At 44.3% G+C, this 20199-nt stretch overlaps 1 protein-coding gene across 1 annotated transcript in view; it reads left to right on the top strand.

Moving 5' to 3' along the window:
- The window catches only part of LOC138301689 (lectin-like), a 161948-nt gene that overhangs the window by 106603 nt on the left and 35146 nt on the right, over positions 1 to 20199 (top strand). Inside the window, exon 4 of the mRNA XM_069242205.1 lies at positions 496 to 607. Within this exon, the coding sequence (XP_069098306.1) occupies positions 496 to 607 (112 nt within the window). The remainder of the gene's footprint in view (positions 1 to 495; positions 608 to 20199) is intronic.

The following is a 20199-nucleotide window of genomic DNA, read 5'->3' as shown; positions in this document are numbered from 1 at the left end:
TCCCATAGATATTTTAAGAAGCTTTTTCAATAAAAAATGGCTAAACAGAAATACACAACATTTTGCAGAAATGTAGATCTTCATATAAAAAACATGGTTTGGTGTAAATCTATTCCACGGGTTTTAAGAAATTAAGTTTAAAAAGTTAGTCACATCTGGATATGTGTAACTCCTGCAGTACCACCATCAAAAAATAGCATTTTGATTGGCTGAGAGGAGTTCTTTTACCTGTCGCCCATCTCAACTGAATGAGCTAACTGGATGGCCGCAGCATTAACTGAAAAGTTGCATCCACCATTACAGGACATGGGGACAAAGCATTTTAATAGGCCTTGTTCACCATTATAATTGGTGACTGCACCACATGACTGATCAAAATGTTACAGTCAATGATTTTGAAACTTGGGTAGTGAAAACTTGGTATCTTCTTTCTAAGATGCTCACATGTATGAAGCATGATTCTCATTCATTTATTGTCTTTTTGTGTGCTTTTAGGACAGATCATTTGTATGGACTGATGGCTCACAGTGGGATTATCAGAAATGGCGCCAATGGGAACCCAGCAACACTGGTGGTCGTGAGCCATGCATCGACTTCAACTTTGTCAGTAAGTCAAAGAAAAAGCCTGGGGGGTCCCTAACTACAGACAGGAAATCCACAGGCATCAATATGTCAGTCTTTTATTTGTTAGTTTATTTTTTATAATATCACATATTTTAATTCCCATTCAATGCAGATAAACAAATGATGGTTAGGAGATGAATTACAATATATAATTTGCATTAGCTCGTCTGTTCTGCAGTGAAAGTTCAGTCTTCATTTCCTACCGACTGCATATCTTCAAATAAAGTGCTTTTCCACGCCACCAACACTATTATTTATTTTCTGTATTGCTCATCAGATAAGCATAATTTAAATATTTGGACATTGATCCATTGCACTGTTCATTTTTAGGCCAATTACCCATGAGTAATAGGATTAATTTTGGTAATTTTGTGTTACTCTTTGATATAGGATTATCAATAATAGCTCAATTACGCAGCCGCAACACTACTTGTGCTTCTGTTTATTCTGCTTATGTTCTTTTGAATTTCGCCACCAAACAACGAGAGAGCTTGCTACATGTGTCCTAAACAACCTTTGAACAGAACAAAGGGGACTCCTAAAAGCAGTTTACTTATGATCTTGGCATTTATCATTACCAGTGTATTACATGTATTTCAAAGAACCACGCTGAAAAAGTCAGGCCAATTGACCTACATGAAATAGTGTTGCCCGTATCATTATAGAGCCGTGGAGACAGACGGCGCCTGTAGTCACACACTGGAGATGGAGTATATGGATTAAGATCTTTCTTTAAATTACCTGTGCCTCTCACGGAGACACTAATCTATCTGTAAGAAGCCCCATCCCTTCACCGATACTTACTTCGTCAAGCCAATGCGCCCAGTAAAGTTCTGCTTGGTATCCTGTAAGTTGTGCATGTTAGCTCTTGCCTGCAGTTGAGAGTTTAATAAGCATCTTCTGGGTGAGATGTTTAGCAGTGAGAAGTGTGTTACATGTGTCATTGTGTCGCAACGCTATACCAACCGTAGCTCCCAACCAGAGTGAGGACGGCAGTTCTAACAGATAACTGCTGGTCTTAATGCACTAATGACTTCAAGCATCACAATGCTGTGGGCTTAGCAGTGGTACCCAAAGCTAGACCAGGGGCATTAAGTCTCAAAAGTAGAAGCGTTTGATTATTTCTTTACATTGTCTCTATCAAACCAAATAAACGATTGGGAGCACAATACAGCTTTCATGAGAAAAAACATGTGTAAAAACATACTTCTTATCCACGCAATGTAGTGTGTGGATCACAAATGTGCATTGAGTCAAAATAGAACAGTAGTGTTACAATTCACCATTCATAGACAAAGGGAAATTGTTGAATTGCAGATATTAGTCAAAGAATAGGAAAGGTACAGAACTGCAGTGTTTGGATTGTGGTGTCTATCCACTTTGCAACGCCTACACTCCTTCATCATATACAGTGCTAAAAATCTGCCAGATCTTTAATCAGTGAGAATATCAGTGAACATTGGTGAAACCCCACTCTCCCATTGTATATTCATCCTAAATTAGAACCATCATCCTAAATTAGAACCATGTTCCAAGGGGTGTTCCAATTCATTTAATCCAGCTTTGTGAGTGGATAGATGATAAATAAATTTTTGCTGTTTCTCGAACAATAACTTATCTGGATTCCTTGTGGCACTTTCAAGTTGTTCAATAACCATCCATGTCAGGTCATTTGTGGTGTGTCCTGTGGACAGGAAATATTCTGTCATCTTGGTGGTGCTTCTCTTGCAATGGATGTTGCTTATGTTCTCACATATTCAAGGTTGTATTTACTTTTCTGCTAGTCATGCCAATGTACTATAACCCACAGGGGCAAGGTGTCATATAAATTACTTGTGTAGAACTGCAATTTGTATGGTTTATAATAATCCAATTCTAGATCCAGAGCCTTCGCTGTGACTGTTAGGTGGCAAATACTACAATTTACACGACGATAGTGCCCTGCAATGTCTAGGAGCCCCCAGCAGTTTAGGACCATGGTTCTAGTATTCCTGTACTTCTTTACTCTAGTGGATATCAGCATATCCCTCAGAAGTATTGCACAGTTATAAGAAAACATACGTTTTTCCCATTTATGTGAACCTGTGTAAAATATTCACCAATCTTTGTTTATGATTTTTTTTTTACCTGCTTGGAAACTACAATAAAGGTTTTAACACAAGCTAAAGGAATCTCTGCTGCATTGTGTGTTATGTGTGTTATGTCCCAAGAGTGCTTCTCTGTTCTCAATTTCAGGCTCTTTTCAGGGTTTTTTAATGATGGTCTGCAGGTAATCACTGGCCTACAATTTTTCCAAAAGGGTCTTGGCTTGTTGGTTAAAATCTACTATCTTACGACAATTCCTCCTAAGCTTTAGAAATTGGCCATAGGGTAGGTTTTCTTTGAGTGGACGAGGGTGAAAACTATTGAACTTAAGAAGTGTGTTTTTATCTGTAGGGTTTTGAGTTCTTGTCTGCATTCTTATTTGAATATAGTCATGTCAAGGACCGTGTGTGTAAACTTTAAAAACTTGTCCCAACCATTTGGCCACAGGAAAAAAGGCAAGGTACACAAAAGATCCCCTGACCAGATCACCAGCACAGCATCAATATATATTTTCCGTAACATTATGCTCTTCTAAAAAGTGGTGTTGGACTTTAAAATAAATCTGCTTTCAAAATTGTGGGTATAATAACAGGTCACACTTAGGGGAAGGTACTTCTCATTGAAATTCCATGTATCTGCAAGCAGAGGGTGCCATCATACTCAAGCACATTTTTGGTTATTTCTAGCATGAAAGATATTGGTGTTGTGTATTCCCAGTCACCCTGCTCTAGGGTATCATGTGTGACTTTAAGGGTTTTGTCCCGGGGTAGAATTGTATGTAGGCTTTCAATGTCTAAACTCATTAGTAGATTATGGTCAGGATAAAACTGAATCTTCTTCAATATATTGAATAGATCGTAAGTATCTTCCATTTATGCTGAAGTCTTTTGAATCAATCCCTGAGACTACTGAGGCAGCGTTCCTGCTCTTATGTAGTTTTGGAAGAGTGTAGGAATATGGTGTGACAGGGTTACTGATATAAAGGAATTTCGTCCCCTTAATGGATATAATCTTATAATTTTTAACTCTATCAATTGTTTTATCTCCAACTTCAACTCTGGTGTAGGGTCAATTTCTAGGATCTTGTTGTTTTTTGGGTACTGAAGAAGTCTTATACATTAATTCAATGTTGTAGTCGACAACTATGCCTCCCCCTTGTCTACTGGTTTAATGACAATAACAACCTGGCTTTCAGTAAATTCATGGTTTTTGTCTCCTCTCTAGTCATGTTGTGAAATACCTCCATGATATTACTTGTAAGGTCTTTACCTCTCACTATTTGCTAATATTTTAGACTGACAATTACAAATCTCTTGGCTACATAGCTGAGGAACTGTAGGTTCCAAAACAAACAAATGTATAAAAGTTTGCCATTCAGAAAATGAAGTGCAAAATACAGAATTGTTGCAAGAAGATTTGGCCAGTGCTGCTAACTCTCAGGAGATCTGGTAGCAGCCTATGATACTGTTGAACTGTGTGGAAAGTTGGACTGGCATATTAGGCAGTCAGGTAGTGCCCGAGGAACTGGTCTGATAGTGTGAGTGCCCTTTTTTTTTTTTTTAGGATTTTGGCCTTGTGGGCCCGATTTTACTGTTGATTTAACTAATATTAACACTTTCATTGACTGTAACAAGCACAAATACATGTAGTCTCCTAAAGCTGGCAAAAAACCTATCCAATGTGTCATTACAAATTAAAAAATGACTAAATATGGATCACTTATTTACCTATCTGATTCACTAATGATGGCCATTTTTAGTGTGTTGCCAGGGCCTATATTCTGTTCCAATCTAATGATGCTTGTTTGACTTACTCGTAATACTCCTAGGGCCTGATTTAGAGTTTGGCAGATGGGCTACTCCATCACAAACATTACAGATACCCAATCTGCCATATTACGAATTCCATAGCATATTATGGAATAGTAGTACAGCGGAACGGATATCCATGACAGTAACCCCATCCACCAAACTCTAAATCAGGCCCTTAATAACAAGCATCTGCTCACTCACAGGATACTTGCTAACAGCTTATGGTAATCCAGGTTTGTACTACTCACTTACAAACAGCCAAAGCCACTGGAGTCTTGCAGTGCTCACTCTCGGCACACCCATCGTTGACACTTCTAATAGGTTTGACTTTAACATGCTAATGCATGCAAGCATGATTTTTGCATGATTTGTGCATGCCTTTGTTTGCATGAGTTAGCACATCAAAATCAGGACAACAAGCTAGTCCTGTTGCTTTTTCAATTGCTACATTTTTATGTACTGCCATTTTTTGTAATATAAAGTCAAAAAAACAAAATGAAGAGAACATATATCCACCAATCCTAAAATTCAGATGCTAAAATGTATATTTTCTTCCTGGGCTTGGCAGATTGAATACTGAATGGGGGACACTATAATTTGCCCTGCTCCCTTTCTGAATTATACAAGGCATCCAACCAGTTGCAGATCCAGGGTGCACAATTCACCAGTAAGGTTGCACAGTAGCATAATTTCTCAAATTTTGTTATCAGATGTGTGCTGTTGACCTAGGGCTAATTAAAGGGTAAATCTGTAAATACATTGTCTCCACTGGTTGAAAGAAGCGAGGATCACAGGATAGGTATTGGAAGACACCAGCAGATCTTCTTGAATATGGATCTATTGGGATGAAATTGAAATATTGTAAGTACAGATTTTTATTGTATAAACATGGGTGCAAACTTAATTACCTATACTAACCCCATTAAGACTCCCTACAGTATTAGGAAAATAGATGCTGTTTATCTATTAGAAATATGACCAAAATTACAAAAATCCAATCAAGCTATTGTATTCCCCCACAACACCCATGGAACCCAACGGAATCTGATGCATTCCCAGATTTACAAGTCTGGGAATGTGTCAGATTTCAAAAGTTGATGCTCAGGAAAGCGCACACAGCCAGAGTTGCGCTAAGCCGCTCATGCACTCCCACAATGCGTCTGTGTGTCGATGTCGCTCGGCACCAGGTTCAGCCACACTGGGCCGCATTGGAGGTTTTCCTTTGATGTGGTGAGGGCAGGCACAGCTCCTCGCTGCATGCAGGTGAAAGGGGCCACACTGGAGAATGATTTCCTCCAGTGTGTAGCAGTGCAAGATGTGAAGATGGGGGCTCCACCCGTTACAAAGGTCAGAAGTGCTGGGACCTTTGTCTAAGTAGAATAAGTTGATTGAAGTCTGATAAAACTGGCAACTGCACAGTGCGCATACCACGCTCACTTCCCAGCTGTAAATCTGACACGGTAGTACCAAGCAGAGACCGGAGACAGGTTGAGATAATGGAGAGAGCAGCAATCATGCTGAACTCAAGATCTTTGATGTCCCTGAGATCCCAGGAAGAACAGGGGGCAAGCCAGCAAGTCTGTGGAGTAGCTTTGGAAGTGGTTGTTGGTACTTTCTTTTTTTGTGCGTTTTGCAATTCTTTTTTATGGGGAGCATCACAAAGGGATACATGGGGTAAAAAAACAAATGATGTAATGATTCAAGAAAGAAACATGAGGAGGAGCATATTAAAGCTGGAGGACAACAGCTGATGCATCCTATCACAGTTCCAGCATGCAAACATGTCCAGGTGCTGTAATGGCACACATTTTCAACTGGGGGTAGGACATACAGTGTGCTTAGTAGGAAGGTCAAGTAATGAAAGTAGGGATGCCTGAATCGGCCCTTGGATGTATAAATGGTGCAGAAGGGTAGGGTGGGTTGGGTCATACAGGGATACACTGGGTCGCCATGAGGAGCAGGCTGTGGTCACATAGGGGTGTCTCGTGTTTGCATCCATGGGGAAGTGAGAAAGTGGGTGGGTGGGTAAGCAGGTAAGTAAGTGGGTAAGTGTCCAAGGCGGGATGAGGGTAAGGGGAGGATTAAGGAAAAGCCGGGATTAGGGGTGGGTGAAATAGTGCAAGGGAAGGGTGGGGGAAAAAGAAAGAGGGGAGAGGAGCGGGGTGGGGCGTTTATTTGCAGCAGCAGTGAGGGAAAGGATGGATGTGTCTAAGCAGAACCATGTCAGATCCATTGGCCACATCCATTGATGCTGCATATGGAGGGGGACTTGGGCTGAGCTCAGGGTGGATGTGTGGCACCCCGGAGGAAGGGTGCCAATATTTGAAGGCTTCCATCCTGTCCTGCAGGCTATAAATGACTCTCTCATGGGAAGCTGTCCAATACTTTGCCGACAGCCATTCATCACGAGAAAGGGGTGTGGGGGAGCACCAGTGATGAAGTAAACAGAGCTTAGCTGTAGTAAGTGCCATGTGCAGTAGATGGGGCTGCAGGCATGAGAGGTCTGGGGGCTCCATCATATCATGGCGAAAGATCAGATGACAGGAGAGAGTGAGTGCAACCAGTAGGGTCTCACGTAGTATATTCCCGACTGTGTCCCAATAGGCTCTGATGGGAGGACAATCACACAGAATGTGCACAAGATCGCAGTGGGTAAAAATAAATCGCAGTGGTTATGGGGGCAGCACCAACAATTCACTTGGTGCAATACGCCTGCTGCCCATAGTTTCACCAGTGTCCCATGCCAGTCTTGCAGGGTTTTGAAGAGTCTGAATTTCATGCAAGTCTCACACGTTCTGTGGTCGAGGGCCTCCAATACTTTGGTCCAATCCTCCGCTTCATAGTCCATCTGTAAAATGGTCTGTCATTTAGTGTGGAGGTTAGTCTGTAGGAGAAGGGAAAATAGCTGATATGTCAAAAGGTTGTAAAAACCTAACGGTACTCCACAGAAGCGTCCCCACTTTCTCAGATAGGATACCACTGGTGAGGGTTAGATGACCCAAGGTTTAGGCCTCATACAGTGGTGAAGGCAGTGCTGCAGCTGAAGATATTTCCAAGACTGGTGCTGCAAGAGACTGAACATCTCCTGAAGTGATGCAAAGGACTTAAGGGCACCCCCAGTGAGAATCTGACTGATGCTGTCTATGCCCGCTAGGCACCACTCTTTCCAGTTCATTGGCTGGGCACCGATGCATAGGTTACCATTGCCCCAAAGGGGGGCATGCTCCTGGAGGTTGGAGTTCACACTGAATAGGTGGTGGGCCCAATGCCATGACTTTCTCATCACACTCAGCATTGGGTTGACAGGATGAATTACAGTGGCTCTATTCCCATATAGTGGGTTCAGGCCCCAGGAACACGCCGGAAGCATACATTCTACTTGTACCCACAATGACTAGTCCTATATCCTGCATAGCAGGTAGGTCAATCGAGAAAGGTGGAAAGCTAATCCGTAGTCTTCCACTGCGGGAATTCCCAAACTGCTGCTTATGCGATGAGCCAAGAGTTTGGTGCTGGCTAGGCGTGGTTGGGAAATCCTGCAGATTAAGGAGTATATACATTTGTCTTTAATGCGGAGCAGGGGTATAGGGACCAGTAGGGACAGTATGCCCAGGATGTAGGTATTCCATGGTCATGTCACCATTCACACTGCTTGGAACCTCTCCCAGAGAGAAAGGCCCAGGTGTGACCATTTCTCAAAATGAAGTTTCATGTGTGCTATCAAGGGGGTGAAGTTGCCCGCTACCATTCAATCTAGGGCTCTGTCAACATGTAGTCCAAGATATCTAAGGCAAGTTGGGGTCCATCACAACAGGAAACCGTAATTAACCATGCTTGTAGTGATTCATGAAGGGGTAATACCTCACTTTTGTCCCAATGCACTCAATAGCACAAGATCACCGAAAAGTCCATGAGGATATTTTGCAGATCCGGGAGGCAGCGAGGAAGGGCTGTGAGAGTGAGTAGGATATCATCCGCATAGAGATATATCATGGATGTGCCACCTGAAAGAGGGACTTCATGTATAGGCGGCAAGTGTTGGATTGAGGCTGCCAAGAGTTCGATGACCGAGAGGAACAACAGTGGGCAACCCTGTTGCGTCCACTCCTGTATATCGGGAATGGGTCAGAGAGAAAGCCTCCACAGCTCACCTGGACCGTAGGTGTGTCACAGCGCCAGCGAACCTTGGCAATAAAATCATTCCGCAGCCCAGAGTAGAATAGGATTGCAAAAATGCACTACCACTCAACCCTGTTGAAAGCTTTTTTGGCATCTAAAGAGAGTGCAAGGGCAACTTCTTGGAGGTATGCAGGATGATTTCTGCAGGAGTGACCCAAGACGAAGCCCACCTTTGTACGTACCAGTAAATCTTCCAGAATTCTAATGTCTCCATTGAGCAAAAAGATGGTCCTATAGCTTTCACAGAGGTAGGACTGATATCACTGCTCTGTTTGAAGTGGAGCCCAGAGAGCCCATACATTCTGTCTCGCAGAAGGCTTCATATAAGGAGTCCATTGTATCCTTGCCTGTCCATTTATAGAACTTCGTGGGTGCTTTGTGGTAAGAGAGCCTACAGATGGCCTGCGCTATCTCAGTTTTGCTTATTTCCCACTTGAGTAGCTTCTTGCCATCACTATTGAAGCAAGGGATAGATATGCCATCAGGGAAGGTGGCTAAACATTAAAAAAAAACAACAAGGAGGGGCGAAAGTGGGAGATTCGGAGGAAGAACTCCTGGTCCCATGTGTAAAGCTCCCGACAGTCAATAAATCAAAAAAAGATACACACGGTTCAAAAATTACCAATAAGTTTCTTTCAAACTAAATGGTTCTGCATTTGACGGAAAACAAAAATGGTCGAAGCAAGGGCCCTCACTCACCTACCGGTGACATGCTTCATCATAGGGCCAAGCTCCTCGTCAGGCCGGCACTGCAATGCCTGACAGGCCCCACATAGGGGCTCTTTGCCGGAGATCTTTTGGAAATGATGTATAACCGGTCAAAAATCATGAAGGATTGGTGTGAGAATAGTTAAAAGTGACTAGAGGTAACAGATCTATAAATTTATTCTAATACTGAAACCCCTGACATGATTAAAAACAATACTCAGGGATATGGTAGATTAATCCCATCCACACGTTTAGACTGCAGGTAGGACAGCCCTTTTTCTGTTTTATATAGTGAGTCAGTCAATTAACATTCCAGTATATGGTGCACAACAAGGTGGAATCCATGGGAGTTGGGGAGGCCATTGAGCTGGCCAAGGGCGTGTGGTCACATGGCTCACAGGCTGTGTAGATCAGGCTGGGAGATAACAAAGATTGGTGGGCCGGAGGAAGTCCAGGGGTGGATAGGAGGCACCTGGTGGGGGTTAGGGGGGCAGGAGAATGAGTGGGGGAGAACAAGTAGGGAGAGAAGGGGCAAGGGGAGGAAAATGCAAAGAAAAGGCATGCAGGGGATCCCTCTGACTCTGTGGAGAAGGATGCGTCTGTTGTTACCGGGGTCTGGGGTGATGGGGAATGAGGTGGAAGATGGAGGGGGAAGGGAGAGAAAACCAGAAAAAGAGTGGCACCAGACCTAGGAGGTCCTCATTGGGGGCCAAAGACTGTAAACAGCAGGTACTGTGAACAGGTCTAGACTTGTTCCACCAATGCTCCTGGAGTCCCCGAGGGGAGGGCAGCCTCAAAGGTATACAGGGGTAAAATAAAGTGATTTTAGAGCTGGGTATGTGGACTAAAAACAAAAAAGGATGGGTTCACTGGGAATGGATAGGGTCTCAGGTATTCATAATCATGGGGGAGGGATGTGACCAAGACGGTATGTGGGAGGACGCCTGTCAGTCATGCAGGAAGCATCTATCACCCTCCTGAAGGGTAGGGCCAGTAACCATGTAGAGGGGGAAGTGGCAATAGGGATATGAAGGAGGGGAGACTGCAGAGAGGAGGGGGGTGTTGGGGAAATGGTCAAGCAGAGCCACATAGACAATTCAGGATGTTCGGACAGACACCATGAGACAAAACAACATCAGAGCAGCGGGTATACCAGTTCAGAAAACAATGTTGAACAAAAAACAGTAATAAAATCCTATGAGACTATAAGTCCCAACATAATGAAGAGGCATGTATAAGCAAAACATGAGTCACTGTTACAGCTTGGGAACACGACATGTGGAAGTCTCATATGAAGGATCTGCATCAGGTGCGACAATGGGGATCACCAATGCCAGCAGGGAGGAGACCACCCTGTACGCCATTCTTTGTGGTCTAACAAAAGGTCATAGAGATTTGGCTATGCTGTGATGTATAGCAGGACATCCCAATAATAAGGCAAACAGTACCCCCCCTCAAAAGAGGCACCATGTGCACCAGTAGTAATACTAGCCAGATGTGACCAAAGGAGGTGTCAAACGGATAGGCTGTAACCAGGCATTTGCAGGGCAGGGCAACCCTTTACATTTCAGAGAAATAGAGATACATTACAATAACCCTGAATGCGTCCCTGGAGGGTGCCATGCAGTTAGCGTTCATGTTAGATTAGCAAGAGGCAGGACAGTGTGAAGCATGAACAAACTTAAGTAGTCCAATGAACCACTCCCCTTTGTCGCACATCAGTACGCAGAGGTTTAGTCATAACTAGCATATTTTCATTGTGTCTCAAGATAAGGCATTTAGTGGGCATCCCTGAGGAATCAGTTGTGGGTCAAAAAGTTTAGGCTTCATGGTAAATCGACAATGACATTCAAAGGATATACTCAAGTGCTCCTTCTATGGGTGACAGGGGCCACAATCAGTTTATTGCTAAGCCTCATTACTAGGGTCAGGCTGCAGGCTACATATTAGCCCTTGGTAAACAAAGGTTTCAGCGGTGATCTAGACTTGTCATGACCCTGGACTTCAGTCAGGGCCACCATCACTTGGAGAGTCATTTCTCTGCCATCCTGGGATCTCAGCAGTTGATCCAGGACCATGGCTCACTTGAAGGTGTCTTCCAAAGTTTGGTTGCCTTTGTAGATGCAAGGCGGCATGAATGTATCCACATGATGAAAGGTGGGAGACGGGCCCTGCGGTGCATGATGTATTGATTGGTGCGAGAGGCCACCTAGAAAGAGGAGGTGCACATCAAGATCTAAGAAATCCCTGGAGCTTCCGTCGTTAGTTATCCACATCCGGGCAGGCTCAAAAAGTCCAAACCTAATACCCACCTGGCACAATTAGGGTCGTGGGGCCAAGTACACCCTCAGTTTATCATTAGTTTCACAGGAAAAGTCAACAACAATGTGTATTTTGTGTCCTTTGAAAACATACAGGCCATGGGGACAGGCTGCTACCGTGATCTGCCAGACTTTTTGTAAGAAATGGGGTCTCTGGTTGGCAGTCAGTATGCACTCTGTCCAAGCCTGGACTCTCACTCTAGTCAGTATAAGGGAGATACACAGCTCAGATAAGCCTGGCTCAACCCCTTGGTAGCTTGGCACAAGCAGTCAGGCTTATCTCAGAGGCAATTTGTACAATCACATGCAGTAACAGTGTGAAAACACCACAAAAGGACTTAACACCAGGTTAGAAAAATAGCCAATATCTGATCTATCTGAGTAAAACATGATAAAAATGACAAAAATCCAACATACATAAGCAAAGTTATGATTTTTTAAAGATTAAACTTCAATATAGTGCTTGGAAACACACATGCTTTGAATTAGTGATATCACAGTGTTGTGACAGAGTAGTTCCCAACAATCTGAAGCTAAAAGAGCTGGTCACGGAGTCACACGGACCCCAGGTATAGTACCTTGTGAAAATGCGGAAACAAGTCTGTGATCGAGGTGTCGCTGGATCCAGAGCAGCGTTGGTTCCGGTGCACAGAACGAAAGAGCAGATGCATCTGGTCCTTGTTGTGGGGGTGAGGCACCGTCGGTGCGAAACATTGGATCTGAGCACTTCTGGCGGGGTCGATACCCAGCGGTCACGGCATGGTGCATCGAAGTCGGGTGTCATGGACGACGGTCATATAGCACTTCGGGGCTCATAGAGCCATGGACTTCAGCAAGGCTGTGGCGGCATTGGGCCTGCGGGGTCATCACACTCCAGCAAGGACCACGGTTTCAGTTGCAGGTGGGATCTGGCAGTGGCATCGGTCCGGAGTTGTTCAAAGTCAATTCACTTGGTTCTTCTTGGTTTTTCACCAGCTTCTCCTTCCAAGGGCCCAGGGACTTGATTAGGCAGCTCTTGGCAGAGTAGGAGTTTCAGTAGAAAGTCCAGGGGCTGGGAGAGAAAGTTGTTGATTGCCCTGAGACTTCAGAACAGGGGGCTAGTTCAGTCTAAGCCCTTGGAGAAACTTCACAAGCAGAATACACAGCAAAGTCCAGTCTTTGTCCTCTCCAAGGCAGAAGCAGCAACTGTAGGCCAACCCAGAAAAGCACACACATCAAAGGGTCAGTACTCCTCCTCCAGTTCTTCAGCTCTTCTCCTTGGCAGAGGTTCCTCTTGGTTCCAGAAGTGTTCTAAAAATCTGGGGGGGTTGGGTCCACTACTTATACCCCTTTCTGCCTTTGAAATAGGCAAACTTCAAAGGAAAGTCTCCGTTGTTCACCAGATCCTGCCTTGTGCAGGCCTGGCTCCAGACTCACACCAAGGGGTTGGAGGATGCATTGTGTGAGGGCAGGCACAGCCATTGTGAGTGTAAATGACCACTCCTGCATACATTCTATGGCCCATAAGGCTATGCAGGCTACTCACCAGATCCCTTTGTGGCACTGTCTAGTGGAGATTTACAATCAGCCCAACTGTCAGTCTGACTCAGACAGACAAACAAGGAATACACAAGCAGGCAGAGTCACAGAATGGTTTAGATAATAAAATTATAATTTTCTAAAAGTGATATTTCCAAACTGACAGTCTAAAAAACAACTTTACTAAAAGATATATTTTTAAATTGTGAGTTCAGAGACGCCAAACTCCAAATTTCTATCTGCTCCCAAAAGGAAACTGCACTTAAAAGTTATTTAAAATCAGCACCCATGTTAACCTATGAGAGAGATAGGCCTTCCAACATTGAAAACCGAATTTGATAGTATTTCACTGTTAGGACATGTAAAACACACCAGTACATGTCCTACCTTTAAAATACACTGCATACTGCCCATGGGGTTACCTAGGGCCTAACTTAGGGGTACCTTACAGGTATAAAAAGGGAAGTGTTGGGCTTGGCAGATGGGTACACCTGCCAGGTGGAATTGGCAGTTTAAAAACTACACACACAGACACTGCAGTGGCAGGCCTGAGCCATGTTTAACAGGGATACTCATGTGGGTGGTACAGTCAGTGATGCAGGCCCACTAGTAGCATTTGATTTACAGGCCCTTGGCACCTCTAGTGCACATTACTAGGGACTTACTAGTAAATCAAATATGCATATCAAGGACAAGCTAATTACATATACAATTTACACAGGGAACACTTGTACTTTAGCACAGGGCAGCCGTGGTAAAGTGTCCAGAGCTCCAAAACCAGCAGAAGTAAAGTCCAGCCCACAGTAAAAAAATGGGAAGTAGAGGTAAAAAAATACAGGGGAGACCACGTCAAGCATGCCAGGTCTAACACATGTTTATGCCAGAGGAAGCATGCTATTATGGGGCTTACCCGGTCCATCAAGTGTCTACATATAGGACGCATTCTGTGTACTCCTTAGAACTCCAAAGAGGGAATACATTTGAGTCCTGTGAGGGTCAGGAAAAGATCTTGAAGGAAGGTTCTGACATCTGTTTCCTCAGCCTGTTCCGGAATGCCAAAAAAGCAGATGTTTCCCTGCAGCTTCTGTCCTCTAGGTCCTTGAGTTTACCTCAACCATAAATTTTAATACCACATTCCTGAACTTAGGGTTAGGCAGGGTCTCTGTATAATGAAATGTATCCTAATTTCTCCAACCACGCACCATTAACTGGGTAGATATTTTACCCTCTAGATAAGATAAATCCACTTCTCTGGCACCTTTATTTACCATGTGTAGGAAAGTACCATCCTGCCTGGCATGTTGCCCCCATTTTTACTGTATGTATGTTTGTTTTTCCCTATGTGTCACTGGAATCCTCCTAGCCAGGACACCAGTATTCATAAAGTATGCCCTGTATGTGTTCCCTGTGTGGTGCCTAACTGTATCACAGAAGTTCTGCTAACTAGAACCTCAGTGTTTATGCTCTCTCTGCTTTTAAAATTGGCACTGCAGGCTAGTGACTAATTTTACCAATTCTGATTGGCACACTGGAACACCCTTGTAATTCCCTAGTATTGTCGTAGTTTGGACTCTTGCTCTGGGCAAGACTGCTGGTTTAAGGATGACAGTACTTTTGTTTGTAGGCGACTGCGTCTTTCCTACAACAAGTCGCAACTGTTATCCCAACCTTACCGGCTCACTAGCAGCACCTCACCAGAAACACAATAGTAAAAGGTGATTTATGGCAGCCGTTTACGCATGGACTCAAAAATAAGACATCTCAGGGAGTGTCGTGGTTAAACGGAGATTACCCTTTTCTCACAGATATTTTATGTCTCATACAAACACAGGCAATGAAACAGATGCAGTAAAGTTATAATAGCTTTTTATTTAACAGAACTGCAATTTGCGATAAGTTGCATGGACTGCAATGATTAGGATAATCATGAATATATATATATATGAATATAGCAAGTTACAGTATTGTGAAGACAAGAGTCATTGTTACGAAGACCCCCACCATTTTGTAATACATAGAAAAGATATATGAGATGTAAGATTCCCTACTATCCTAAGAAAAAGGCCTAATCTCCTACCTAAAGGAGAGCTGGGTTTGTTAAACCTAATCTGCCAATGCTGTGTCCATGAGAGGAGCCCCAAACCCTCGTTACCTTGGAATGAGGTCTCTATCTCAGACTCCGCAGGGACACGAAGACTGGGTCAGCGTCAAGATGACTGCAGCATCGGTATCAGCGATGGTGGCGATGCCCTCTGGTCGGAATCCCTCTGATTATCTGTCTAAAGTGTGATGTATTTATACAGATCTACAAGGTCCCCTGACGTAGGTGTATTCCTAAACAATAGATAACAGGCATGCTTAGGACGGCAATTAATATCAACAATCCCTATAAAGTATAGAGAGGGAAAATCCCTAAGTGTGAACACCTACTGTTTGTTTGTCTTTGGTGCTTGAGCTTGACGCCTTGGCACGGTGACACTGATAATGTAACTCATAACAAGTGGCCTAACTATAAACAAGACAGCCATCTTAGAAGAAATAAATAATTAAATGGGCTAAGACAGAGCAAGCTAAGTAGGATAAAAGTCATTTGGTTGACAGGGGCACGAGTCTACAAGCCAGAGGCTAAGTTAACTCTTGCTATCCCATTAAAATGAACTAGGATTCACTACACCCAGTGCTATCGGCACTGTGTCATCCTCATTAAAGGTGACATAAGTAAATCCAAGGGCACCAGCAATTATTCTGATGATCAAATTTGTTTTATTGTCACGTGTGTGTAAGTGTTTAGCTTCTAGCATGTCCCGTTGCATGTCCCTAAGGATGTGTGTGTGTTCAATCGTCCATCATCTGCTGGAAAAATTGGGCTGAATTAAGTCATAAAGTGGCTTGATGCTTTCTGCATAATCTGGAATGTATATTCTGTCAAAATTGAAGAAACCCAGTAATGACTGTAATTTCTTAAGTGTGTTTGGAGGCTGTAGTTGAGCACACTTTTCTAGAAAGTGCGGGGCCAGGCTCTTCCCTTCGTTTGATAGCTCATATCCCAGGAACAACACACTAAGAAAGGTTATCTTGCTTTTCTTAAAATTAAATTTATAACTGAGGTCTGCAAATCCCAAAATGATCCAATTGACCCTTGCAAGATGAATGTCAAGGGCGTTGTCAGTGAGATAGATATCATCCACATAGGACAATGCATCGGAATCAATCTCGTGTAAAATTGATGTTATACGGACTGAAAACAGGCCTGGGCTATTTTTATAGCCTTGAGGTAAACGACAAAAGCGTTTCTTAGAGCCAAATGAAAATGCACTTAGGTCCCTACTTTCACATGCTAAATTTTGGCAGAAAAATCCTTTAGATATATCCAATGTAGTTTTATATTTTTTACGCACTATATTGTTTATCAATGCTGTGCTGTGTGAGTTTTGTATAGCATATGTGCATGTATGACTATTTAAGTGTCGATAATCAACCACTATTCTATATGAATGATCTGGCTTTTCAACGGGGAATAATGGATTATTCATTGCGGACGTACATGGCTCAATTACTCCCTGGTACTCAAGTTGTGATAGTATCTCCTTCACCAGAGCTTTTGCTTCATGTTTAACAGGGTATTGTGGCTGCGGTTGAGGTGTAGACCTAACAGGAATAATATGACAAGGAGACTCCTTGTCCCAACCTACATGATTACGGTATAGTGCAGGTGCCTGCGCTAAAGCCCATTCAGCAGCATAGGCTTCTTTTGCTGCTTCGGGAACAAGATCGGAGAAAGAAGGCAAAATGACATCTTCCCCATGCGGGAGCTTGCAGACGTGTTCAGGTGGCCAGTCTCTCTCGGCCAATAGGATATCACTAGTAAGTTCATCCCAAAATATTACACTAATAGTGCGTTTCACCTCTCCCTCTATCTGAATGGTTAAATCATAAACCCTATCGGGGGAAGAACGTGGCCATCTGCTGTTTCAACCGCGATGTAATCGCTAGTTGCTGTCGCATCCAGATGATCTTTCAGAATCCGGCGACATATCGTGACCTCTGCCGCGCTGTCCAACAGAGTCACTCCCCACCTTTTGTTCCTCAACAGTATTCTCAATACTACTGGCATTTTTAACTGTCCGTGCTGCCACTTTCTTCTTTTTAAACTGTGGCTTTTGCTGAGGAGTCTTTTCTTCTTTTTTAATGGTAGACTGTGGTGAGTCTTTCTTTTCTTTCACATATTCCGGACGTTTATCTTGACGGCACCCTCTCTCGCTACGTCTATCCGGTGCGTCCTGAAAGGAACGAGAGGGACGTGAATCAGTATATCTGTCTGGAGTTCTAATGGGGCACGAGTCTACAAGCCAGAGGCTAAGCTAACTCCTGCTATCCCATTAAAATGAACTAGGATTCACTACAGTATATGGTACCTATGTACCCAGGGTATTGGGGGTCCAGGAGATCCCTATGGGCTGCAGCATTTCCTTTGCCACCCATAGGGAGCTCAGACAAATCTTACACAGGACTGCCACTGCAGCCTGCGTGAAATAGCGTCCACATTATTTCACAGCCATTTTGCACTGCACTTAAGTAAATTATAAGTGACCTATATGTCTAACCCTCACTTGGTGAAGGTTAGGTGCAAAGTTACTTAGTGTGTGGGCACCCTGGCACTAGCCAAGGTGTCCCCACATAGTTCAGGGAAAATTCCCCGGACTTTGTGAGTGCAGGGACACCATTACACGTGTGCACTACATATAGGTCAATACCTATATATATAGCTTCACCATGGTAACTCCGAACATGGCCATGTAACATGTTTAGGATCATGGAATTGTCACCCCAATACCATTCTGGTATTGGGGTGACAATTCCATGCATCCCCGGGTCTCCAGCATAAAATTTGGGTACTGCCAAACTAACTTTCCGGGATCTCCTCTGCAGCTACCGCTGATGCCAACGCCTCAGACAGGTTTCTGCCCCCCTGGGGCCTGGGCAGCCTGGTCCCAGGAATGCAGAACAAAGGATTTCCTCTGAGAGAGGGTGTTACACCCTCTCCCTTTGGAAATAGGTGTAAATGGCCTGGGAGGAGTAGCCTCTCCTGGCCTCTGGAAATGCCTTGAAGGGCACAGATGGTGCCCTCCTTGCATAAGACAGTCTACACCAGTTCAGGGATCCCCCCAGCCCTGCTCTGGCGTGAAACTGGACAAAGGAAAGTGGAGTGACCACTCCCCTGACCAGCACCTCCCAGGGGAGGTGCCCAGAGCTCCTCCAGTGTGTCCCAGACCTCTACCATGTTGGATGTAGAGGTGTGAGGGCACAATGGACAGCTCTGAGTGGCCAGTGCCAGCAGGTGACGTCAGAGACCCCTCCTGATAGGTGCTTACCTTTCTCTGTAGCCAATCCTCCTCTGTGGGCTATTTAGGGTCTCTCCTGTGAACATCCCAACAGATAATGAATGCAAGAGCTCACCAGAGTTCCTCTGCACTTCCCTCTTCGACTTCTGCCAAGGATCGACCACTGACTGCTCCAGGACACCTGCATAACCGCAACAAAGTAGCAAGAAGACTACCAGCAACATTGTAGCGCCTCATCCTGCCGGTTTTCTCAACTGTTTCCTGGTGGTGCATGCTCTGAGGGCTGTCTGCCTTCACCCTGCACTGGAAGCCAAGAAGAAATCTCCTGTGGGTCGACGGAATCTTCCCCCTGCTAACGCAGGCACCAAACTTCTGCATCACTGGTCCTCTGGGTCTCCTCTCATCCTGACGAGCCTGGTCCCTGGAACACAGGAGCTGGGTCCAAGTATCTTCAAAAGTCCAGTGGCCCTTCTGTCCAAATTTGGTGGAGGTAAGTCCTTGCCTCCCCACGACAGACAGTAATCCTGTGTACTGCGTGACCTGCAGCTGCTAGGGCTTCTGTGCACTTTTGCAAGACTTCCTTTGTGCAAAGCCTAGCCCATGTCCCCAGCACTCCATCCTGCATTGCCTAACTCACTGAGTTGGACTCCGATGTTGTGGGACCCTCTTTTGTTGCTCTGAGTCGACCATCGTCCTCAGATATTCTAAGTGCCTGTTCAGGTACTTCTGCGGGTCCTGCCTGCTTCTGTGTGGGCTCTCTGTGTTGCTGAGTGCCCCCTCTGTCTCCTCCTCCAAGGGGCAACCTCCTGGTCCTTCCTGGGCCCTGGCAAGACCCAAAATCCTCAACTACGACCCTTGCAGCTAGCAAGGCTTGTTTGCGGTCTTTCTGCATGGAAATAACTCTGCATCCTACAGCACGCCATGGGACATCTTCTGAGTGAAGGAGAAGTTCCTGGCACCTTCCGTTGTTGCAGAATCTTTGGCTTCTTCTACCCAGAGGCAGCCCTTTTGTACCTTCATCTGGGGTTTAGTGGGCTCCTGCCCACCCCGGACACTTGCGTGACTCTTGGACTTGGTCCCCTTCCTTTACAGGTCTTCAGGTCCAGGAATCCATCTTCAGTGTTTTGCAGTCAGTTGTTGTCCTTGCAGAATCCCGTATCTCGACTTTATTGTCTTTTTGAGGTAGTAGGGTAACTTTACTCCTACTTTTCAGTGTCTTGGGGTGGGGTATCTTGGACACCCTTAGTGTTTTCTTACACTCCCAGTGACCCTCTACACACTACACTAGGCCTGGGGTCCATTCGTGGTTCGCATTCCACTTTTGGAGTATATGGTTTGTGTTGCCCCTGGGACTATTTCTCCCTATTGCATTCTATTGTGTTCTACAATGTTTGCACTACTTTTCTAACTGTTTACTTATCTGATTTGGTTTGTGTGTGTATATGTTGTGTATATTACTTACCTCCTAAGGGAGTATATCATCTGAGATACTTTTGGCATATTGTCACTAAAATAAAGTACCTTTATTTTTATTAACTCTGAGTATTGTGTTTTCTTATGACATAGTACTAAGTGATAAAGCAGGAGCTTTGCATGTCTCCTAGTTCAACC

Source organism: Pleurodeles waltl, chromosome 6 (assembly GCF_031143425.1).
Source record: "Pleurodeles waltl isolate 20211129_DDA chromosome 6, aPleWal1.hap1.20221129, whole genome shotgun sequence".
Classification (NCBI taxonomy): domain Eukaryota; kingdom Metazoa; phylum Chordata; class Amphibia; order Caudata; family Salamandridae; genus Pleurodeles; species Pleurodeles waltl.
This window is presented reverse-complemented; position numbering and strand designations above follow the sequence as displayed.